At 42.4% G+C, this 25054-nt stretch overlaps 1 protein-coding gene across 2 annotated transcripts in view; it reads right to left on the reverse strand.

Moving 5' to 3' along the window:
• KIF13B (kinesin family member 13B) overlaps positions 1-25054 on the reverse strand; it is a 537272-nt gene that overhangs the window by 134360 nt on the left and 377858 nt on the right. For both annotated transcript variants that reach the window (XM_069233796.1, XM_069233797.1), the window contains exons 27-29: positions 14638-14737; positions 10732-10858; positions 98-153 (exon numbers count right to left, since the gene is read on the reverse strand). In XM_069233796.1, the coding sequence (XP_069089897.1) occupies positions 98-153; positions 10732-10858; positions 14638-14737 (283 nt within the window). The remainder of the gene's footprint in view (positions 1-97; positions 154-10731; positions 10859-14637; positions 14738-25054) is intronic.

Here is a 25054-nt window from a genome sequence, read left to right on the forward strand (position 1 = left end):
TTCCACTATCCATCCATCTCAAAATATTCAGTAATATAGCTTTCAAGATTATAAATACCTACTCTATAAGGATGCCTAATGCTTAGAAATAACCTACCGTTTAGATCTAAGAAAGTAACTGGTATATGGGTTTCCATTCCAGGTACCGGAGTCCTAAAACATGTGAAATGAAAGCAGTGATTAGGAAATATATTTAATTACAAGGTATACTAAAACACATTCACTTTACTATGTAACTCTTGTAATTCAATCATGGCCAAAACATTTGTGAATGGTCTCAATGGCACTCAATTTGCACCCTGCATTGTCTCTTACACATTTAACAATAACTTTTTATTTAGCATTTGTAAGAAATTGGGTTTTGATTGAAGGGGGTGTAAATCCTTCTCAACCAACAACCCACAACATGTGTCAGGGTGAACCATAAAAGTCACCAAATTAACCCGTGCTTAACTCTCTGGAAGCTTGGCACAAAGCAGTCCGGTTTAACTTATAGGCACTGTGTTGCAGTATTTATGCAGCACACAAACAGTACCAGTACAATTTAGACAACTAGAGGAAACATTAATAAATAAAATAAGACCACAATGACAAAACTCCTATCAGTAGAACCAGAGATATGCAGTTTTAAAGGTTGAAGTAAAAATAGCGCCAAGAAGCACTAGCTGTGGTATCTGGTCATTCTAGACCAACACAAAGTCACTTGTTCAGGCCAACAACAATGAACTGCAGGCCGGATACAAGGACTAGGTGAGTCCCACTGAAAAAGCTACCTTCTCAAAGTTTGGTGCGCAGAGTTCAAAACTACAGGATTTCACAGGAGGAGCTTAACTGATGCAAACCAAGGGTCCATGACATCAGGAGGCACCTCATGGGGCTCAGGAACTCACTCCAGTAGAGGCCAGCAGTGCTCAAGCAGGTCCAGTTGCAGGTCGAGGCAGGGCCATGTGCTGGAGGTCAGCTTGGCAGTTGCAGGGAGGTCTTTGGATCTTGTTGTTTCTCTGTAGCTCAGAACAGGTCAGCCAACTGACCCTTAGAGTCACTCTGGTAGTCTTGGTTCAAGAAAATAGTCCTCTCTCCTTCAAGCAGCAAAGCAGGTCTCAAGATGCAGGACAGTCCTCTGAAGAACAAGGCAGGCCTCAAGCAGCAGAGCAGTCCACTGAAAAATAAGGCAGCCCTTCTGAAATCTTCCACAGGTCCAGGAGAGTACTAAAGAGTTGGCCTGAGGGTCCACTATTTATACCTGGTACCAGCTTTGAAGTGGAATAAACTTCAGGAGCGTCCCCGCCCCCCCTCACCCCTCAGCTCCCCAGCTCCAACAGATGGTTCTGAGATTTCCTTCCACCCTGCTCAGGTCCCAAGATGTCTAGGATGACAAACACCTAGTGTCAAGTTCTTTGTGACTGTACTGAGGCAGCTCCTTTGAAATCTAAGTGGGGCAGGAAACAGCTCTGCCTCACCACTTCTGGTGGAATGGCCCTCTCCCAGCTACACCCAGGACCTACTATTCATCGTCTGGGACAAATTAGTATTCTTGAAGCAATTGCAATTAACAGGCCCAGGTAGCTGGAAAATCCTAGGAGGCCTTGTATAGAGCAGGAAAATGCCAACTCTGTAAAAGTGACATTTCCAATATTTTAATCTAAAATCCGACTTTACCAATAAAGAGGATTTTAATTAAAGTTCATTTGAGTTGAAACATGACGTTTCTACCTGCCCCCAATCAAATATTAGCACTTATTCAATGTAATACGGTAACCCAATGTTAGCCAAGGGGAGAGATAGGCCTTACAATAGCAAAAAACAAAGTTAGGAGTTTTTCACTACCAGGACATGTAAAACATAAAAACACATCTTACTTCTTAAATACAATGCATCCTGCCCCAGGGGCCGGTTTATATGTATTAAATGCACTTTAGGGGTGGCTTATATGTATTAAAATAGATGGCTTAGCCTGGAAAAAGGCTTATTTTGCCAAGTCGGATTGGCAGTTTAAAACTGCACGCAGGCTGCAATGGCAGCCTGAGACACGCTTTAAATGGCTACTTAAATGAGTGACACAATAAGTGCTGCAGGCCCACCAATGGCATTTAATTTACAGACCTCGGATACAGGTAGTTTCACTGTACTAGGGAATAGTAAGTAACTTAAATGCAACAATCGGGTGTAAGCCAATTGTACCATGTTTTAGGTGCACAGTACAAGAACTTAAGGTCTGGCTACCAATGTTAAAGTGCACTGAGTCTTAAGAGCCAACAAAAACAGGTTCAAAATTCAGGAGTGGTGAAGGCAAAAAGTGTGTGAATGACCCAGCACAGGGAGCTAAGTCCAACAGCATTTAATACCAAAGACATTGCCATTTTAAGCAGAACAGCTATCTGCTGTTACTATTATCCACCTTAATGGTGTTAAACATTAGAAGAATGAAATGGTGAGGAGCTGTCTCTGCCTGGATCCAAGTTCCTGAGGTCCAAAATAAAGTGCATAAATCACTAAGCCTTCTTACAGACACACACAAACAATATATTGTTCTGTTGAACTTTACGGTTTGTTTATGATGGGTAAAAAAATCTTAATTATTTGCAGTAAAGAATACAACATGTCTATTCAAAAGCCATGCTGACAATGCCAACACATGCTTTATTGGGTCTATTTTATTTAGATCTAGAAATAACAGCCTAAGGATACAGGGGCATTATACATCAAGATTAAACCATAGAATGCTACTACTTTGGCTAGTATTCTAACATACTGAGACCTTGCATTGCATTTTGTAAAGTTCTCTTCACCTCATTGTCAGATTACTGAGGAACAATACACATCTGAGAAAGGAAGCTATAGCCATTAAAATGACAGCAGCAAAGTTGGATGAAGTTTTCAAAGACAGAGCTCACATTCAGTTAGTAACGATTACAATAGCAAAAGATATGTCACATGTAATTCACTAACATGTATTCAATTATATAAGTATATAAAAAGACAGGCCTTACATGGAGGTTTGTTTGTCAATATTCACTCCATGGTTTGATTGCTGTTCATGCCACACTTCTTCAACTCAAGGGTATTTGTTGAACTGGTCAATGTAAGCCTGAATGTTATGCTTATTAACTGATAGAACCATAATACAAGATACAACAAATACAAACAGAAAGCAGGCAATAATTTGTTTCTTAAGTGAGCTAATGTAGAAGAACCCCAATTAAAAAAAACGGTATTTACCGGGAATTTGTTTAGAATCAGCCCTTTTCATTACCAATAAGCAGGTTGTCTTGTTTGCTAATACAATAAAGAGGTATGGTGTGAAACACTTGAATAAATATGTTGAGGTGTATCATGTAGAATAAAGTGAGGATGGGTACCAAACTCAATGTGATTACTGATAACATCAGTTTGTCAGGAGGTAAAATGTCTGCTGCCTCACTGGTGAGCTTCGGAGTGATGTATGGGATGCAAAAAGTAGTACAGGAGGTTTGCAATATGCAATTTGACACAATTGCTCAAATAAATAATGGAAAACATATCATCACCCTCCAATATGCCACAATATAAAAAAAAATAAAAAAAATAGAAAGCCTTGAAGTGAGGTGCACTTCTTGTGGGGCATCACCACATTGTAATCTACCCCTTAGTATTTATTATCAATGGGTGATTGGTGTGGTAGCTGGGTATAAACTGAACAGGTTTCTTCATTTGCTTCAACAGTCTATTCATTTCTGTTACCTCTGGCAGGTAACAAAATGAAGAAAGCATACAAGAATCTAATAAGAGCAAACCCACCGCTGGCTGCTTAGAAGCCGGCGAACAAAAGTGTTATTGTCTACGAGGGTAGAATGGGTAAGAAAGCCTCTACCTAAAGAGTACATACCAACCAACTAACTTTTGTTAAAATGAACAAGGTTTGGGAAATCTGGAGCAGATGCATATTCTGCTCAAGTGGAAAAACCTCAACCTCTTGCAAAGAAAATATCACAAATGACGTGAAAAACCTGAAGAATGGAGGGTCAACACACAAAGTTAATAAAGAGCATTCACAAGACCCAATGAGGTAAGGAAACCTGCCAACGTAAACATGTTTCTTTTTTTTTTTTTTTACCAGAGCAGAATTCGGTTTCTATGTTGTTTGTTTCCTAAGACAGCCTTTTTTTAAATTAAATCTAAGTGAATTCAAAATACTAAAATAACTTAACTTCTCTTTGTGGCTAGTCAATTTGGACTATTTGCTGTGGCTCCAAACCTCAAAGAGCAGGATGCCAGGCTGAATTCCTCCTTACTCAATTCTGTTTATTACATACTTAAACTTAAAAGATTGGTCACAGCACTTACTGACTGATGAGTTCTTGAACATTAAAGTCATGCCCACAATATTAAAGCAGTTTTATGATTTTGCATCCCTTTAAGCAAATGAGTCAGAACATTTCTATCAGCTAATTTTGGGATTAGATTATCTGAAGTGCATTTTTATTAATAGCTTCATTCACAAAAGGACAAAATAACTGTGTTCATAAGCAACAAGTGTTCAAAAGTTACTACAAAGTAGTTTGAAATATGGCTCATAGATTTTATGTTCACAGCACCAATATCGCAGAGCGTGGCCTATAAACCAACTAATTCCCAGTGAGCACAATGGGACGTAAACACTGGGATAATGGTCGTTTGTTGGCGGCAGTACACAGCGTACACAACCCAATGCAATGCACTTAAGTACTTGTCATTATTCCTATTTAACAGATGGTTCCGTTTAGAAAAGCTATTATTGAGAATCGACCCATGAGAGCTAGTCAATGCTTTCACAAATATCACATAATGTTTATTCCTAACACACAAAACAAAAAAAACTCCTCCTATGATAGTTTTTAGGATGCAGAACTGTCGCATCAAGTGACCTGCAGGTATGTATTGAGACCGATTGAGCTTGTTTATATCTATAGTAGAATTCGAGTCCTTAGTGATTTTCTGAATTTACAGTAGTTTCCCACTTTACCATTCTCCTCAAAACTAATGTGAGTACATTTCAGAATTTTGCTGCGGTCACGGAGAAAGAGCGACCCACTAGCCATTTTCTAAACTTTGGGACTGGAAACTATGCATTGAAAAGAGCAAATCATGCACAGACATCGAGGCACTACAAACAATCAAAACATTTCCCTGGCGTGTTACACTTACAAGACAACTTCATGGTGCCCAATCGACATTAAAAGCTCGAGGCGGCCTTCACAGGTCATCAAACCTGTGGCCTGCCGGTGGTAGAAGCACAGTCCACTTATTTATTTATTTTTTTATCCAGAGAAATTTAATACCAGTTCTGAAAAGAAAAATCATTTATAAAAACCTAAATTCTAAAATTAGCAATCCGTAGCTAGCATATCATTTATTGAATTTATCAGGAGGCAAGTGACAAGTGGAGCTTTCTATGTAGCCCATAATGAGGGATATTTCAGTTAGACAGCTGAACTGACACATGGAAGCTCATCTGAAAGTACACTACTTAAATTCAACTTCAGCCATATCAGAGAGAATAAGCATGGATCCGATCTGGTGCAGAAATGTGAAACAGGTGAGTGAAGAGAGGATTCATCTTGTAATCTAAATCCCTAAACCTAATGTAATAGTATCAAAAGCTGCTATGTAATAAAACAGAAAGGAGTAGGTCCTTTGAAGGTTTGCTACATAAAATGTGCAGGACTTCCTCAGCAGAGGAATAGGTTCTATGAAAGAACACAGGCAGCCAAAGTTATTCATTAGTAAGGATAATAGAGAAGAATGAACAAATAAATGAACATGTGCCTTTTGAGCAACACATTTTAGATGACTGAAAACAAAAACTGACACTTAACCATAATACTTAAAGATGCTCGTAGTTTGAGAAATATCTATCCAGGAAATCAGTCTGCCTGCAAAGTAGGCATTAGTCACTCAAAGCCACAAGCATAAAGCAATAATGCAGGAGATGAGAAAAGCCCAAAGAGAAGTTGTATTGAGGAGGAGAATCCCACAGATGGACATAAGGGCATGCCACGAAAATGGCGTTTGACAGCCTCATTAAAGAGAATCAGAAAGACTCGCTGGTCTTAATCTTGTAGCTCCAACGCAATGAATCGCAATATATTTACATGAGAATGAACGCCAGTTTTTATAATGAGATGTGTTAGAAAGCGGTAACCTAAAACACAGTAAACACAACCTGATTACCTTTACAATGAGGTATTCTTACATCATAGCTTAGGTGGAACGTAATATTTGTAACGGGTGTTTGTGGGTGTGGGGAGGGTGCGCATGCGTGCGTGTGTTTGAGAGTGTATGTGTGTTCAGAATACCAAAATCACCTAACTTGCATTGTACAATTTATCATATTTATTTTTAATGGGGGGTAAAAAACCCACACCCCTATTTATAAACACACACATATATATTTATATATATATAGTTTAATATTACAAATATTTGTTTTAAAAATATATTACAACCGCCTACAGCTACCTCATAAACTTAAAAAACCCTAATAGCTTTAACATTACACATCCCTAAGCCCTAAAACCCCTTACTACCCTGTAACACTACCTGTTCCTTAACCATGAAAACCCTTTATAACACTTTAACGCCACCCATCCCTGACCTTAAGTGACATAATCCTATAATAAAATAAATATTTGTAATTTTGTTAACACGTTGTTATTTAGGCTGGTGACAAATATATTATGGTCCAACAACAGCTATGGACAAATAAGGCGTAAGGCAGCAACGTACCTTTTAAGCACCCATTCACATGTATGAATGATGAAGTCATTGTGAATGCCCTTGCAGGACACTGAAGACTCCAATAAAGTGAAAAGTAACCAACACTTGCAGATATGAATAATTGTCTAGCTTCAGCCAACATTAGAAGGAGCAGCAAAGGTGACATTAATTGATGCCATGCATTACAGTCAAATCGTTTGTAGGATTCAGAGCAAAACTCCTACAAATCATGGACCGGGAAAAAGGCTTCGGAGACAAGAAAAGGGCTTGAGTTCCAGCGCTTGTTTGTGCATGAGTGTCTGACTCCTAGAACATCAGGAAGGAATGCTGTCACCCTTATACCTCTACTTCAAAATGGTGACATCTTAAAGAGGCTCCTTCCCAAAAGGTGAAACTATTGCAGGGGGAAGACAGGTGAATCAGAGCAGGGATTAGTTTGTCCTCTGAAAAAGCAATGCATTGGAAAATGTCTAAACTAAATGGGCACTTATACGATGACAGAAAGAGACCTAGAATTTTCAGAAACCATCACAAAGTAGTCTGGTGAAGAGCGTCTTCAATGGCAGAAAGGCTCTCTAAAGAAGGAAAGCCACCCCCTTTTCCCCCAACCCCCCTTCCCCGAGTGCAAATTGAATTTTCCAGGTAGTTTGACCTGATTAAACAGACGCCCACATACGGATAATTGTGCATCGTCAGAGTTGGGTAAAAAATGTAAGAGCTAAGTTTACACACAACAGTAGGATTTTGTAATGTCAGTGTCAGCATCTCACTACAGGTATGAGATATTGCGTGGAGGAGCTTTGGGTTGGCCCGTTGGCCAGTCATATAGAAACACAACACATATGTGGCACAGGAGTCAGTCTGTTCTTATTACACCCATTCCTCACAAAGTTTCACTTTAAGAGGTCATTTTCATATTTTTATTTTAGGTGAATATTGATGATAGTACAGAAGAGAACAGCTCTTAACAAAGGTTTTGGAATAGAACACACACATCGGGGTGCACAATCTCTTATTAGAGTTTTGCTGTGACCCTGGCCAGCAGAGCAATACTATTGCAATACAATGACCTACACTCTACGAACAAACTGCAAAGAAGCTTTAGTTTTACAAAAGCCTCTTTAGAATTGGTTCTAAGATGTCTACTTTTTTATTTTATTAGTTATGTCATCTATTTAAAAGGTTATCGTGCACTTTTGTTTTAATACTTTTTTTCAATACATCATCTACACAAAAGGCCAAAGTCACACAGTAGTGTACTTAGTACCTGGTGTTTGGTACATGCTGCGGTCATAAAACACCATATTTGAAACAAATCCATATTTATCAATCCAACACATTTGAAAAATCAGTGGGGGAAGAGGGTAGACGGGGTAAATTATCCAAGAAACACAAGTAAAAAATTTTGGGGAGTATTGCGTTTCAAGATCCTGAATTACTTATGATAATGCTGCAGTGTCTGCCCTGAAGAATATGTAAGCGAGGCCACAAGGCACCTGCCTTCAGAAGGAGGGAAGCAGTAACAGGTCAATTTAAGCATAAATAAATACTGAGCCCTTTATGAATACTGATGATTACGTCCAATACTTTGTCAATTCTCCTTGCACTGCTGGCTTACCAGCACTTCTTTGGTTCGATCTTGGCCCACTGAGGCAATAGGAAGGGATATAAATAAAGACAACAGCTTGGTGAAAAAAAGAAGTGTAAACTCCCAGGTACAAACCAGAGATGGGGGCTGCGGCTAAACAGATGAGCTCTGGATAGCTGAGGGCCTGAACACATACTTTATGAAAGAGTTATATTTGCACGCAAACCTGGAGTAGAACAGGATCCTTTTTATTAACTCTGTTAGCCTTACCTTTACTGGTAGAGCCTGAGAGAGTTACTGAGGTTGGGGGTGGGGGCCATGGCGGCCACACCCATGACTTGAGTAAGCTTGGTATTTATGACATATAGAGACTCTGGAAGTAGCAATATGTGCTAGGTAGGAGCAGCTATCATTATTATAGCCATAATATGGATTGGGAAGTATTAGGAGTAAGAATTCCCAATTCCATAGATCATGAGTACTAAACTAATACTATAAATAGATACATATTAACCCTGTGTTCTCCCACCTTAGTTTTCATACAGGGCTGCTGCCATTTGACTAGTGTATTATGTACTTTCTAATCTTACTGGACTATTATTTTATTGTTCTGTTCTCCCTCATCTGCCGCATAACCCTCAAGTTATTTTCTTTGCTTTACTGCCCTACGTTTTCATGTGAAGTGCTGTGTTTCCCTGTGGCTACGTCCATGCTACACAAATACCATAAACAGGTAAAATAAATAATACATTGATAGCACTGGAAGATCCGTCAGAATGTGAGCTTTCTCTGGCACATCAAAAAGAGCATCCCATACTGGAAAGAAGGGATGCTAGTTGCCATGCCATCTCCTGCATCCTCTGCAAGGTATTGTCTACGTGCATGCTTGTTAACCTCCATGTCCAGTATATGCTACAGGGGCTAGCAGGGCAGAAGCTAATGCTGGAGATGTCAACTGCTGTCACTAGCTGCAGAGGCAATTTCAGTTTTCTTCAGTATCCTTTTCCTCCCTCCTCTTTTACCCTCTAGAATTCATTTAAGAGAAGAAGCAATTGCAGTCAGGTTCTGATGAGTATATTTGCCCAGTTTGGCCACAACATTTGAGTCATAACTACCACTGTATTAATCTACTTTCCAAAGGTGTCAAATTGGGCACTCTTTGGTAGTGTTGAAGAGAGATCAGGTTTAGACAACAGCTCTGTGTTCTCTTCCAGCATTCTAGCAGCAAGCGTAAGTACCTTTCCATAGCATGCAACTGACATGTCTTATTCCTCTGTTCAACAAGGCTGCTGTTGTATCCTTTTCAATGGTGTTCATGTAGGTTGCCCAGACAATGGGTGAGGGCTTGTTAACAAGGGTATTGTTGGCAACACCGTTGTAAGCATCAGAGGTGTTTTTGCACCTTTTTGTAATAAATGAGTCCTGTGGTTAAAGAGAAAGGGTGGAGTATTGTCTTCATTGGGAGCCATTTTAGCACCCAAAGACACTTAATCCACTAGTTTGCTTTTTTGGAGGAACACTCCAGATATATTCCTCTGCCACAAGATGAAGTATCTCTTATTCTACCTCAGTCTTATGGTCTTCAAAGATTTGTGATAGTGCAGTCCTTTGGTACACATTCAAGGTGAATCAAATAAATCCACACAAAGCATGGGCTATCGCCAAATATCTTCGATCCCCATAAAGCCTGTGGAATAAAATTGAAACATGTGGCTGAAACGCCTGCCCTTAGTAGATTACCTGAGCTAAATTTCCCCAAGTATAACATTTTTCCTGGCCCAGAAACTAGTTCAACTATCCTAAGAGGATGCAGATAAAGTGAAAGCAGGAAGAAGAACTACAATTCAACTTGAAAAACAAAAATAACATGGGCAGGAAGTGGTCCAAGGCCAAACACAAAATCATCTAATTATTATAGTGTCCCACAGACGTCTAGATTATTGAAGCAAATCAACATGTCTTTAAGCTCAGTGCCCACAGACTGCTTTTAATCAGGAAAACCAACTGCTGTGATGTAGGTTGAGACGTTGGTCAAATCACACATCTAAATTATTTTACCAAGTTTTACATAATTTTCCAGCCATTACCTAAACTGCGATTAATTGGATTATTTTGGCAGCCTGTTAACTGATATTTTATTGTAGCTGATAAGTACCTAATTTCAGTTGCTTAGTATTTATTGGATAGATTCCCTGCACTGTAACTGATCTATAATTTTAACTTTGTGCATGCTTTATTTTATTTTTACCTGCCTGGTACGTTACTGGTTTTTGCTCCACTGGGCAATTCACCTGCTTTCAGGGCCTTCAGAGATGTGTAGACCACCAGCAAATATTTTTTCTCTTTTTGCAGACCCATGCCTTCTTTGCTGCTCCCCCTGCTGTACACAGACCTAGCACGAGCCTTACCACTCTGCGGGAGCACCAGGGATGCCGCTTCCTGCTGAAGGCACCAGAACAGCATTTCTTTCCTCAGTAAGCGTCAGTCTCATTTCTAACAGCTGAGCCTCTCGGTCTGCATCATCCTCGGTTTTATCTAGAAGCAGCAGGGAGAAACTCACAGTTACAAGTGGAAGTCAAGTTTATGGATCTCTGAATGCTTTTCACATGAACTGAAACTCCTATCCAATTACATGTTTGCTCATATTGCATAGAATACATTATTATTACTATGCACAATTAAGGGCACAACCTAGACTGCTTAGATTACAAAGTGTTAAGTATGTTTAGCATCCATTCAAACATTCAGAAAGTCATTAAAGGGGATTTTGCTTTAGGTGTTCTTCTCAGTGCAGGTAAGAGTTTGTTCCATGGTCTTAAAGCACAGTGGCGATGGAATGGTTCCTGATGGCAACAGTAGGCTAGACAGGATATAGCAGCAAACGCATTTCAAAGTTCTTGCTATACAGCAGGGGTCTTCGAACTGGAGGGCAGGCTGCCCCCTGAGGGGGGCCTTAAGTGATCCGGGGGAGGGAGGGACTGTGAGTTTGGGGGGCGTGGGGCAGGCTCTGGCCAAAAGAAGCATTATGCAGGTAACAGTGCTTTTTTTTTTTAAGCAGAAAAATATGTTAAATTTTTTTTAAAGTAACAGAATTTAACTGCAACGTTTAAACACGTCTAGACATATTTAAACATTGCAAATTTAATACAACATTTGCCCGCATAAATGAACTCCCCTACCTGCTTCCTTGTATTTGCAAGTGCAGGGATGGATTCTGAATAGCTTTGGTTTGAAATGAATTCTCACTGCTAGGAAGTGTCAGTGCAGGACTTAAAATTGCAGTTTTTTGTTCATAATTTGGGAACGTAGATATTTTGGAAAGATCACCAAAATTAAGCTAATTTGATATCAGCATGATTAATGGAGCGGGAGAGTGTACCTTGTTAGAAATCAGTGTTGGATGAAGTGGGCTTTGAGCATTCCGAGGCATTAAGGCTACACTGTGATTGTGCCTTAGAACTTATTTTTGAAGGATATGGAATTGTTGGGCAAGAACCCATGATAGTCACATTTATGAGTTTCCACCATCATCTTATGGTACTATAAAACAGAATGAAATTTTAGCCTAAATGATGAACTCTCCCATCAAAGGTGTTCTTACACCTTTTTTGTAATAGATGAGTCCTGTGGTTCATTAGAAAGGGTTGGACGTTGTCTTTTTTGGAAGCCCTTTTAATACCTAAAGATACTCCACTAGTTTGCTTTTTTGGAGGAACACTCCAGATATACTCCTCTGCTGCAGGATGAAATGCCTCTTATTCTACCTCCCTCTTACAGTCTTCAGGGATTTGTGATAGTGCAGTCCTTCGGTACGTAGCAAGATGAAGCAAATAAATGCACACAAAGCATGGGCTAGCGCCAAATATCTTCAAACCCCATAAAGCCCATGGATTACAATCCGAAAATGTGGCAGAAACACCCGTCCTAAGTAGATTATGTGAGACACATTTCCCCAAGTATAACATGACTCTTGGCCCAAAAATTCGTTCATCAAGCATCTTGAGAGGATGCCGATACAGTAAAAGCAGGAAGGATAACTACAATTCAACGAGAAAAAGAAAAATAACACGAGTTGGAAGTGGTCCAAGATCAAACACAAAAACATCTAATCGTTACAATGACCGAAAGATGTCTAGATTATTAAAGCGGAGAAATATGCCTGCCCATAGGCTAGACTCCACATCACTGCACAAGATCGATGAGCGCCCAACAGCATAGGATACTTATTATGACTCCATCCCTCTTGACTCCAGGACAGATCAAGCTTAAGCCTGAATCAGACACCTACTAGGAAGTCCCTTGCACTTGAGGAACACTACCAAATCTCAACTAGCTTCCAACACATCCGGCACCTATAATACCTTGATTCCACAACCATCAAAGATATCCTCCAACAGCCCTCCACTTTTTGAGCCCATCACTGAACCCAACATTGTTTGTCAGGGCTATATCTTCTAATATAAGTCTGCAAAGCAGGCATTGTGATGAATGGATGTCCAAGACCACACCAGCACCTGTCTGCAAGGCCACCATCAAATTAGGCAAGTCTACCAACATGAAGTCGTTTAGAAGACTCACAAACACAAACAAGAAAACCCAAAACACCTTTCCAATAGTTGTCATGTACAGGTGAGAAACTTTTTATCCTTAACGAATGGCAAGAGGCAGCCCTCAGTCCTCCTACAGAAGCACAGAGAGCAGATCATTCATTAAATGGAAAATCGGTCAGTACCACTAGCAATGGTCTATTCTTAACAGGTGTTACTGGCAACAAGAAGAAAGATCTGCACAAACCACATTGAATTCACCCAGACACAACACCAGGTGGTTTCATGTTCTAATGCAACTCAGTTACCATTTATACCGCAGGGATCGTCATGATCCAGGCTAACAAACAAGCACTTGCCTGGTTGAAGCTTGCCATTAGCTGCCTGATGGTCCGATAGATAGCTTTGTCACAGAGAAACCATGTAAACACAACATTCCCCTGGACCAGCGTGAACAGGAAATGTGTTGAGGGGCCAGAAAGTGAAAGGTGTGTAGAGATCTCTGAAGGCCACGCCTCAGATGAAAGCAGCATCTAGCTTGCGTGTGGTGATTATGTTTTGAATGGGGGAAGCTTGCATTACTACAAAGAAAGGATCGATAAACACGAGCTGTAGTGTCTTCTTGGTAAGTGGAAATTACGGGTAAAAAAGCGAGTGTGTGTATGACTGGAGTTGGTGGTGAATGTTTTCTGTGTGCAGGCACTGTAGTGCACAGGATCATACATGTGAAGGTAATTCTGCACGAGCCAAAAGCTTTGACCCTTGGCCCATCCTGAACCAAACCCAGGTGAGAACACCATTGGGAGGAAGGTACATGAAGCCGCAATGGCTTTTAATAGGCTAAGGCTAGTTAAGGGGCTGGCCAGGAAGTGACCTCAGCTTTTGTTTGAAGGTGAGCTACTTACACCCTTGACTGGAAAAATGGCAGCAAGGTACTAGTACTCAATCATAACCCACGCTGCTTGCTGATATTACAAGGGATTGGGGGGCTGAGGGGATATGCCTTGACTGAGAGAGCAATGAGGTCTCAAAACAAGGCACAACTGAGCACTGAGTTTAAAAGAGTCAAATCATAAATAGGTAAAGTTATCAGAAGACACCAGGAGGATTTTGGGCCTAATGTTACAGGAGTGTGATTTTGTGGAACAGAAGTCTAGGAGGTACTGGAGATTAAATTAAATAGTTGCTCAATAACACTAATATTGCAGAAAAAGCTGGTGAATAACAAGGTCATCCATAGCAAACATAAAATTTGAGGGGCTTGTATTGAAATATCATTAAAAAGTTGGTTACTGAAAATCCAAAATAATTACTTTATTTCTGTTTCCCATTAATTTGCATAAATAAAAGTTGTTCAATTGGGAAGAACATTAGGCCCCTCATGTGTCAGGAGATTAACGCTGCTTTCTCCGGCCACAAACACATACCAAGCATCCTAGAAAAAGTAGCTGCTGGGATGCCTTCACAGGTTTGGTAGGATTCAAACAGGTAAACAAAATCCGTGGATAAACATAAAAGAAATGTTATTTGAGGTTTGTCAACAAACAAAAGGTGAAAAAGACGAATACTAAAAGCACTTAAAGGGACAAATAAGTGACAATGTTGACACCACACACACATACCTACACACACACACACCCTTCTCTCTCGCACACACACACACACACACCTCACCCAACTCCTGCCTTACTATTAAGCACCATTCCTTACTTGGAAGTCAATACCACACATCAAAGAACAGCCAACATGAAACAACAGTTCGCCTACCCTGTTTGCTGACAAGTTTTTGCAGCTGCTGATCTAGGTACTCCTGGCGTTTGGTCAATGCATTCAACCACTTTCGACGTAATCTCTCAAGATCTCTGTCCTGTGTAGACAAATACAGCACATTAAACACAGCAGAAAGACATATAGATTCTCCAGGAAACAAGATATGACATTTAGTGTATGTTTAATTATTGGTCTCAGGTGATTGCCAACTTGTCAACACCACCAATGAAAACATGAACAGCGCCTGTGCTAAAGCAGCCTGTGGGACTGCCAAGAGCTGGAGAGGTGCTAGTGCCAATAGGACAAGTAAAGCCATGGAAGAGAAATAGAGCTTTAGGTTTTCTATATAACAGCTGTTTTGGTGTCTCTGAAAACTAGAAGGAACAGGTGTTTTTTATGAACCTTGAAAGAACAAAACGTTTAGTTGCCCCTGCCAGATGTAAGCTTGTGACTTGTAGACCACACTAGATCTCAGCACTATGTGCTTAAACTCAGAGTAACAGCTTGTCAAATTACCACAGAACTCACCTAGATCCACACCAGAAAGTGCAGATAAGCCACCTGTGTGGGAATCAAACTTCTCATTCACACTACAGAAAGGCACCCTTACACGGAATAAGCATGTGACTAAGTCTTGCAGCTGCTCAAGATGACCTTCCTGTATGATTTAAGTGTGTTTCGGAATCCACTGCATCCATCCCTGACCTCTAGCTTCTGTCCAAACAACTGTTTGCCTACAACTGATGGTTTAACAAGGGAACCACAAAGGTCCCCTGTATCAGCCAATGTCACAGATCAAGAAACCAAGCAGGACAGACAAGAAGAAAAGAAACTAGCAAAACAGCCAAATCTAAAACAACAGCCCCGGCGGGGCATTCACAACTCAGTGCACCAGTAGCGGACAGAGGGATCCTGACCACCGGAAACCAAGATATGGGACCATTTTGCTGTTCGGAGCCCACTAAACAGGACACATTAGTCTTACTACACATTCTGGGAGTAGCACCAAAATATCTTGACCATGACCAAACTTCTGAAAAGTTTTGCCTCGTGGTGCGCAACTAACCATGAGCCTAGCAAAACTGAGCCATCCTGAGGTCATCAATAACTTGACCATGTTAAAGAGGAATCAAAGTACTACCAAGAAATACCTTATTTCCACAGACATTTGCTGCTCACTTTTCTACCTACAAGTCTGCAGCATCAGGGAAATACCACTTTTCTGATGGCCATAGACCCAAAAAATAACATTTTCACCACCAACGTACCTACCAAGAGAATCTCATTATCAAGAATTTCAGCACAGAGGACTGCTCTGGAGTTATTTGGGACATTGAAATTCCACCGAATAACTAGCCCACTGAGTCATTCCTTTCTATGTGCATGCTTAATAAAATGATTGTGAATACAGCCCGCACACTAACATCTGCCCGACCCATTTTAATAGGTGGTAGCTCCTAGCTGTGTGTTTGGTGAGCCTTCTGGGATTTCATTCTCCTAATTCATCATCTTAACTTTTCTATTTTATTTTTTTAATTAAAGACTCTATGTTGGAAAGAAATATGTCAGACTGGTCATCTGTTGACGGAAGTTACAATTTTGACATCTGATCTAGCATCAATACTGACATGACGTCCCATGTGCTAGGCCAAAGATGCTTGCCCACGGCTACCAATGGAGACTCGAGAAAGCTACAAGTCCCTCCTACACACTACAGTCCCAGCATCCAGAGCTCTGGGCGGCCAGAAGCAGTCAGTATTGTATAAGAAACAGTCAGTATTGTATAAGAAACAGTCAGTATTGTATAAGAAACTGCCGTGTGCACCCGGTATGTCACCAAATAGCAAGTACATAGAGAAATTATAACATAATCGGCAACTACGATGTCTCCAGTTGTGCAAACAAAATCCGTCAACATTTTAGGATACAATCATGGGCGTAGGAAGTGTGGGGGACGCGGGGGATGTATCCCCCCCAGATTTTGGAGGGTGGGGGACACGGGGGACGAAGGTGGGGGGGACAAGGGGACACAATAATTTCCCCTCTCACATCTATTATTCAGAGGGCCATTAGCGCACAAAAGCGCTACTTATAACAGCCCTGTACCGACCATCCTCCAATCTGATGGTAACAGAATGAAGGTGAGTCAGGAGGCCCCCTGCGCCCTCTGCTCTTGTTTGTCCTGTTCACACCTGTGGGCATTAAGGGTGCTCATAAGAACAAAGGGCACAAGGAGGAGAAAATAGTTTTGGATGATTACTGTCTGCATCACCTGCTACCTTGAAGAGGAGCACTGCAGGATGCCTTCAAGAGGAGCTGCAAGACATTGAGCAAGATCTAAAGAGATAACAGAGTCCCACTCAGCCTGACACCTGCAGGCTAGAAAGGAGACTCTGTGAAACACAATGTTTGTATTTGCCTAAGATCACACCAGTTGGTGAAACAGTGAAGTCGAGATTGGGCCCAGATTTTACCTTTTCACACAACAATTTAGCTAATAGAAGGGTATATTTTTCTAACATTTATGTTTAATGTTTTGTTATCTAGGTAATGAAGGGCTTGTTATAGAGTGGCTAACAGGGAGAAGCCATATTTCATTTTGGGCCGTTATGTCTAGCGTTATTATTTATGTTGTTATCGTTACATACTTCAGCATATTGAAGTATAATATCTTTTCTCTATCTTTTCTTCACTGTACTCTGAAACAATCTACCCTATGCCACTGCACCCTACACCACTTTTCTCCACTCTGTGCTACTCTACGCCACTGCAATCTATGCTGTACCACTCTACTCTACACCACTCTACTCTGCAGCACTCTACACTACGCCACTGCAATCTATGTTATTCTACTCTAACCATTGCACAATACACCCCTACACTCTTCACCACTTTACTCAAATCCAATGCACTCTATGCCACTGCACTCTATGCCAATCTACTCTGCACCGCAGCACTCTATTCCACTGCTTTCAATGCCACTGTACTCTGCACCACAGCACTCTAGGCGACTGCACTCTATGCCACTCTACAATACACCACTGTACTCTGCGACCCTCTAATCTGCAACATTGCACTCTGCCACTGAACTCCACACCACTCTACTCTGCACCACTGCATTCAGTGCCACTGTACTCTGTCCCACTGCACTCTTTTCTGCACCACTGCACTCTAATCTACTCTACACCACTCCACTGTAGGCCCTTCACTCTACTTTGAAATCATCTCCTCTATGCGACTGCAATCTACGCAACTCCACTCTATGCTATGCCAGTCTAATCTACCCTGCACCACTCCAATGTACCCTGCGCCACTCCAATCTGCTCTGCACCGCTCTATGCTACTGCACTCTACATCACTATGCTCCACTCTGCAACAATCTACTCTTCACCACTATACTGTACTCTGCAGCAATCTACTCCATGCCACTGCACTCTATTCTACTCAGCACCACTGTACTCTAAGCCACTCTTCTCTACTCTGTATCACTCTACATGACTGCACTCTACACCAATGCACTCTATGCCACTCCACTCTACACCAATGCATTCTATGACACTCTACTCTACACCACTGCCCTTTATGACACTCTACTCTGCAACACTGCACTCTGCCACTGAACTATACTCCTCTCTACTCTGCACCACGGCACTCTACTCTGCACCGCTCAACTATATGCCACTCTACTGCACTCTACACAAATGTACTATATGCCACTAAACTATGCCACTCTACTCTGCATCACTGCATCCCACCATTGCACTCTACACCAGTCTACTCTACCTTGCACCACTCCACTCTACCATGCACCGCATCACTCTATGACACAGCACTCTGAACAACTGCAATCTATGCAGTGCCACTCCACTCTGCTCCCCTCTACTCTTCACCACTCTACGCTACTGCACTGTACGCTAAACCAGTGCTGTCTTCGTCAATGCACTCTACACCACTTTACTCAAAACCAACGCACTCTATACCACCACACTCTACGCCAATCTACTTTGCACCACTGTACTCTATGCCATTTCACTCTAGACCACCCAACTCCACTCTGACACTTCACTCTGACATTACACTCCATGATACTAGACTCTGACACTCTATTCCATTAAACTCTAACACTTTCTCCACTCTGTAACTCCCTACACAACTCCCTGTACGCCACTCCAGTCCACTTTACTCGACTCTATGCCACTCCACACCACTCTATGCCACTTCAATCTACGATACTCTACTCAACGCCACTGCACAGCCCTCTATGCCACTCCACTATTCAACAATGTACTATGCTCAACAACACTCTACCCCACTTTCTCTATGCTAGTTCATGTTACTTTACTTCACTCTACTCCAGTTCACTCTTATTTATGCCATTCCACTCTACAACACTCTGCCACTCCACTCTACGACACTCTGCCACTCCACTCTATTACACTGTGACACTACTCCACTCTACTACTACTTTATGGCATTGCCGCTTGATTAGAGATTCAGATCTCCATTGATTGCCTTGTCACTCATATGAGACATGAGTCAGATTTATCTTCGCCATTTTGTTTACAAGCACTATGTAACCCTTTTGACTCAAGCTTAACGAAGGCTTAGGATGATCCTGATACCTGTCTAGGGGATCGAAATATCGTCGGCCAAAGTACCTTGACTTGAATTTGTGATATTGTACATAAGTTGGCATAAGCATAGGTACTATGAGCTAATGACTTCTTGATTCACTATTTGAGTCATTCATGTAAAAGTGGGTGTATAACAGCGTGTGAATCACTATTGTGGATGCTAACCTTGTAGGAAAGTAGCCTCTTTCTAGCTTGGTTACCCCCACATTTGGCCTGTTTGCCAGTGTGTTTGAGTGTGTCTACTGGGATCCTGCTAATCAGGACCCCAGTAGTTATGCTCTCTCCCTTAAATTATGGTTGTTGCATACTGGTAACCCAGTATTTCACCCAAGATTGGCATACTGGTGCCCCCTTATAAGTCCCTAGTATATGGTACTTAGGTACCCAGGGCATTGGGGTTCCAGGAGATCCCTAGGGGCTGAAGCATTATTTTTGCCACCCATAGGGAGCCTGTGCAATGGCTTCTACAGAACTGCCATTGCAGCCTGCGTGAAAAGGTGCATGCACCCTTTCACTGCCAGTTACACCGCACCAGGTCACTTATAAGTCACCCCTATAGCAGGCCCTCCAGCCCTGAGGGCAGGGTGCAGAGTACCTGTGTGTGAGGGCACCCGTGCACTAGCAGAGGTGCCCCCACGACCGCCAGGACCATTTTCCCAGACTTCAGGAGTGTGGGAATGCCATTTTACACGTGTACTGGAAATAGGTCACTACCTATTCCCAGCTACATAATGGTAACTCCGAACATAGGTATGTTTGGTATCAAACATGTTGGAATCATACCCCAAGGCTTTTGCAAGCATTGGTTGTATGATTCCATGCACTCTGGGGGCTCCTTAGAGGACCCCCAGTATTGCCATTCCAGCCTTCTGAGGTTTTCCAGGCAGCCCCAGCTGCTGCCACCTCTCAGACAGGTTTCTGCCCTCCTGTTGTTTGAGAAGCTCAAGCCCAGGAAGGCAGAATAAAGGATTTCCTTTGATAGAGGGGTGTTACATCCTCTCCCTTTGCAAATAGGAGTTACAGGCTTGGGAGAGGTAGCTTCCTTCCCCAGGCCACTGGAAATGCTTTGAAGGGCACATTTGGTGTCCTCCTTACATAATCCAGTCTACACCGGTTCAGGTACCCCCAGTCCCTGCTCTGGCATGAAACTGGACCACCACCCCAGGTCATCTTGGATTCCAAGTTGGCAGCAAACTCTGGGAGCATTTGAGTGGCCAGTGCCAGCAGGTGGTGTCAGAGCCGTCCCCTGATCGGTGCTTACCTGTTTAGCTGACCAATCCCCCTTTCAGGGCTATTTAGGGTCTCTCCTTTGAGAGGTTCTTCAGATTCAGATTGCAAGACTCTGCATCCTTTACTTCACTTTCTCACCTAAGAAACTGCATCTGGACCCTCCAGGAACTCCACAAACTGCAACAACTAAGCAAAGACGACTTCTGCAACATTGTATCTCCAGCTCTTGCCAGCAAATGCAACTGTTTCCCGGTTGTGCATCCTCAGAGGACAGCCTGTCTTCAGTCTGCACCAAAAGAATGAACGAATCTCCCTTGGAGTGAAGGAGTCACTCCCCTGCTTCAGCAGGCACCTCTCTGCAACGATGACCATCTGCATGGGTCCCCTCTCCTGACGAGTTGCATGGATCCTGCATCACGGGTGGTGGACTGAAGTGGTCCTGATGGTCCTGACGTCCAACTTTGGTGGAGGTAAGAGCTTGCCTTCCCACGCAAGACAGTACTCCTGTGCACCACGTGTTTTTCAGTTGCCACGGCTTGTTGGCATCCTTCTATGAAATTCTTTGTGTACCATGTAGCTTCGGCCCCCAGCACTCCTTCCTGAGATGCACCGCTTCCTGAGTGGTTCTCTGGCGGCGTGGGATCCTTTGTTTATGTGCTCCGTGGGCCTCCTTTTGCAACTCCTTTGTCCCCATGCTGGGGACTCCTATGTGCGCTGCCTGGTATTCCGTGGGCTCTCTGAGTTGCTGAGAGCCCCCTCTGACTCCTCGTCCTGGGTGGCCATTTTCCGCTAACCATGAGCTATGCCTGTGCCAAGACTTGTTGGTGGAATCCAGCGATGCAAACCAGACTGCAATCATCTATCCGGTGTGGGATATCATCTGCACCAACCACGAACCCGCATCCATCTTCTTGGGTGCAGTACTGACTGTTGTTCTTCACCAGTGGTTCTTCTTTTCAACCTTGATTCGGGTTAGCAGGGGCTCCTGTCCTCCCTGGACTCTTCTGTGCTTCTTGGACTTAGTCCCATTCTTCCACAGGTCTTTAGGTCCAGGAATCCACCCTTTGTGTCTTGAAGTATCTTCTGGTTCTTGCATTATCTTCTTTCTCGTGTTCTTGTGTGTTCTAGGAAAGCTACTGTGGTTTACTCCTGCTTTCCTGGGCTCTGAGGTGGCTTCTATTACTTACCTTTGGTGTTTTCTAATACTCCCAGCGCCCCTGTACACACCACACTTGCCTAGGTGAGAAACCGACATTCGCATTCCACTTTCTTAGTATATGGCTTGGGTTCCCCCTAGGCCCATTTCTAACCATTGTGATTTTCACTAATTGCACTGTTTTCTAACTGTTTTAATTGCTATTGCTGCATACTAGTGTATATAATTGGTGTATTACTTACCTTCTAAGGGAGTATAGTCTCTATGGTATTTTTGGCATTTGTCACTAAAATAAAGTACCTTTATTTTTGTAACACTTAGTATTTTCTTTCATGTGTGTGAGTACTGTGTGACTACCGTGGTATTGCATGAGCTTTGCATGTCTCCTAGATAAGCCTTGGCTACAGCTACCCCTAGAGAGCCTGGCGTCTAGACACTGCCTACATGTCACTAATAAGGGATAAATGGACATGGTATAAGGTGTAAGTACCATAGATACCCACTACAAACCAGGCCAGCCTCCTCCAAACCACTGTACTATATAGGTTACTTTTTACATTTTTCTTGTAATTGGTGACATTGGGTCATCCAGATAACTTGTGTAATGCCCGAATACCAGTCTTTCTCGATTTCCACTGTTGATGTTTTCCCACTACATTTGATCTTTTATATTTTGATTGAATAAATGCATAAAACATTCCATTTGCATACTACTTTAATATCATTGTTTATGGGAGTGGTGTTGCATTTTATTCAAGGGACCCCTGTTCCTTTAAAGTTAGTTTACTGCTCCATTCTAGGACACTCTACTTACTCCATGACACTACGCCACACCAGTCGGTGACACATCATTCTCCTTTATGCCATTAACTTTCAGCCATGCTGAATAGTAGTTTCACTAATGTAAAGCATGGCTAAAACACATTGGCAAAGGCAATAGAACTTGCATAGGCGAGACCTATTGGCTTTGCCAATGCTTGTTTATAAGGTATGAACTTTAAGGTGACTTGCAATATCCTTATGTACACAGTGGGTATTTTACCCCCATATAATACATGGTCACACCACCAACTTTCCCACAAACCACTTAAAACCTTAGTGCATAGCTTCTGCCATTCCAATCTATTAAAGTAGAGCAGAAGAAAGAAAAGCAACATTCAATTTTTGCTTTAAACAGCTGCATTAATTATGCTCTGTGACCTGATCTGCCTTTTACCTTGGCTGCTAGCTCTGGCAGAAGACAATGTAATGTCATAATTCGACTGTAAAAACCCTATCATAGTCATTTTCTGATGTCTTTTCTTTATAATCAGTGAATGTCTTTTCTTTATACACAGTGACTTGGTGCATCACAAACAGCTGTTTCTAAAGAAATTAGTGACTGTAGTTTATACAGAGATTAGAGAATCCATGTTTATATAGCCTGTAACTCCTAGAGCTTCTTCAGTTGAAATGCTCCTAGTTATGATTGATGTGGAGCTGAGCTTCCCAAGATCACACAAAGGAGCAGAAGTGTTATTAGAACTATGGTTTCCGAGCACAGTTTACAACTGTTGTAAGTAATCGCTTTTGATCTCTCCAGTGCGGTTCCAATTGGCATGAGGCGAAGGGCATGATGGGTGTGGGGCGCAAAGGGTATGTTCTTCCTTTTTACCCTCCTGCCTTTATTTGCTTGGTGCATGAAGATGCAAGGTTAATCAACATGTTATTTTCACATTTGAGCTAATTACTTTGTGAATGTAAATAACAATAAAATATACTTTCAGACTGTGAAAACATGCCTTCCTTTCTCCCTATTTCACTTCCAATATATATATATAATTGTGTATATTTATCGGAGCCTGCAGTTCGTAAACAACGAGCGATTTGTATAGGGTTGATTGAAAGTCCCCCAAGGCTGTCCCTGTCCCCCCCAGATATTTATGGTCTCCTACGCCCCTGGATACAATAAGAAATATCCCAGGGACTTTCCGCCATGTCACCGCACTTAGAAAGTCAGAGCATGTATATTGCTCTGGCGTAGGCAGCATTTCCGAATGCGAGACGCTTTACTGAGAAGAAAGGGGCTGTAAATCAGCCCACGGTGTTCGGGCTTGAAGACGACGCTGCAATCACCTCATCTGGAACCCTCGGTGCACTTTTCATCAACATAAAACAGGGAGAAAGGCGCCGAGTGAGGAAAGGTAACAGAGGACACAAAGAATGACGTAAGGGGCCGCTAGTCGGACAAGCCAAGCTCCCCTGTTGGAATGGGGGGGATCCTTGTACACTGCACCCTCTTTGTACTGAGAAGAACTTTCAGGTTTTCCAAGGTCAGCGGGGGGAAGGAGGCGGGTGACAGCGCCTGGCTGCCGGGCATACCGCTGTTTCCAACCAAGGATGGTTTTTGGGCGGCGGGGAGGTGGGCAGCCGAAAGCGGGTTTCCCACTGACAGCAACAACGCTTGAGTCATTCCCTCCTCCAAACTGGCAAAAATGCAATCATTTTCATAAGCGACAATTTTCCATAATTATGCGTTGGCAGAATTTCTTGTAAAAACTGCGATTTTTCTGTAAACAGTGCAGGGAATTACTGGTCGCCGACTACACCCAGCTGCAGCTGATACAGGCTTACTTTCAGTTTGACGGAGGAGCTAGGGTACAGCCACGTGTGCATTAGATACTTTGGCCTGTTAGCATGTTTGAATGGATTTTAGGGCAAGAGTTAGCCATTTGGGTTGCTGATTTGCAGACTGGGCATTTGGTGACAGCCTTGGGACAGTCTAGTTCAGCCTGGATTTGGCCAACCCTCTGATTCAGCGCCCAACATCGCTTTGGCTCCAGCACTAAGGTTACAACCACCCTCATTAGGTCAAACACAGGCTCTCCTGGTCTTGCAGCTTGAAGGGCATGCCCACTCTGCCAATATTCCGAAACGCAGCGGTGTTGACTATGCTGTGGTATCCATCAAGTTGTGGTTGTAAAGATTGATGGCCTCTAAAGCTGCGGTGGATAAAGCACAACCACAGCAGCTAAGGCTGGCTAAGGTAAAAGGCCGGGCGACTAGGCAACAGCAGCAAATTGACGAGGAGTTACAAGAGTAAGTGCACTGGAAGAGCGGCTGAAGTAGGAATCATCCTGCCAAGAAGAGGGAGAGGAGTGAGGTATTCTGGCCAGAATCTGAATTCAAGCCCAGAAGCACTAAATAGCCAACAGCTGAAAGCCTTCAATTCCCACCTCACCAACACTCCCAACTGATGCAATGCCATGTATGAAACAAGGTGAGATAGCACTAGGACACTGGTGGTTTGCTGCTTCTGGGGAAAACAAGGTTTGGAAACATGCGTCAAAACTTTGCATGATGTAGAACGTGACTTGGGTCACTTGAAGGATGAGTAAAGGGCAGGAGTACATGA

This window comes from Pleurodeles waltl, chromosome 5, assembly GCF_031143425.1.
Source record: "Pleurodeles waltl isolate 20211129_DDA chromosome 5, aPleWal1.hap1.20221129, whole genome shotgun sequence".
Lineage (NCBI taxonomy): Eukaryota > Metazoa > Chordata > Amphibia > Caudata > Salamandridae > Pleurodeles > Pleurodeles waltl.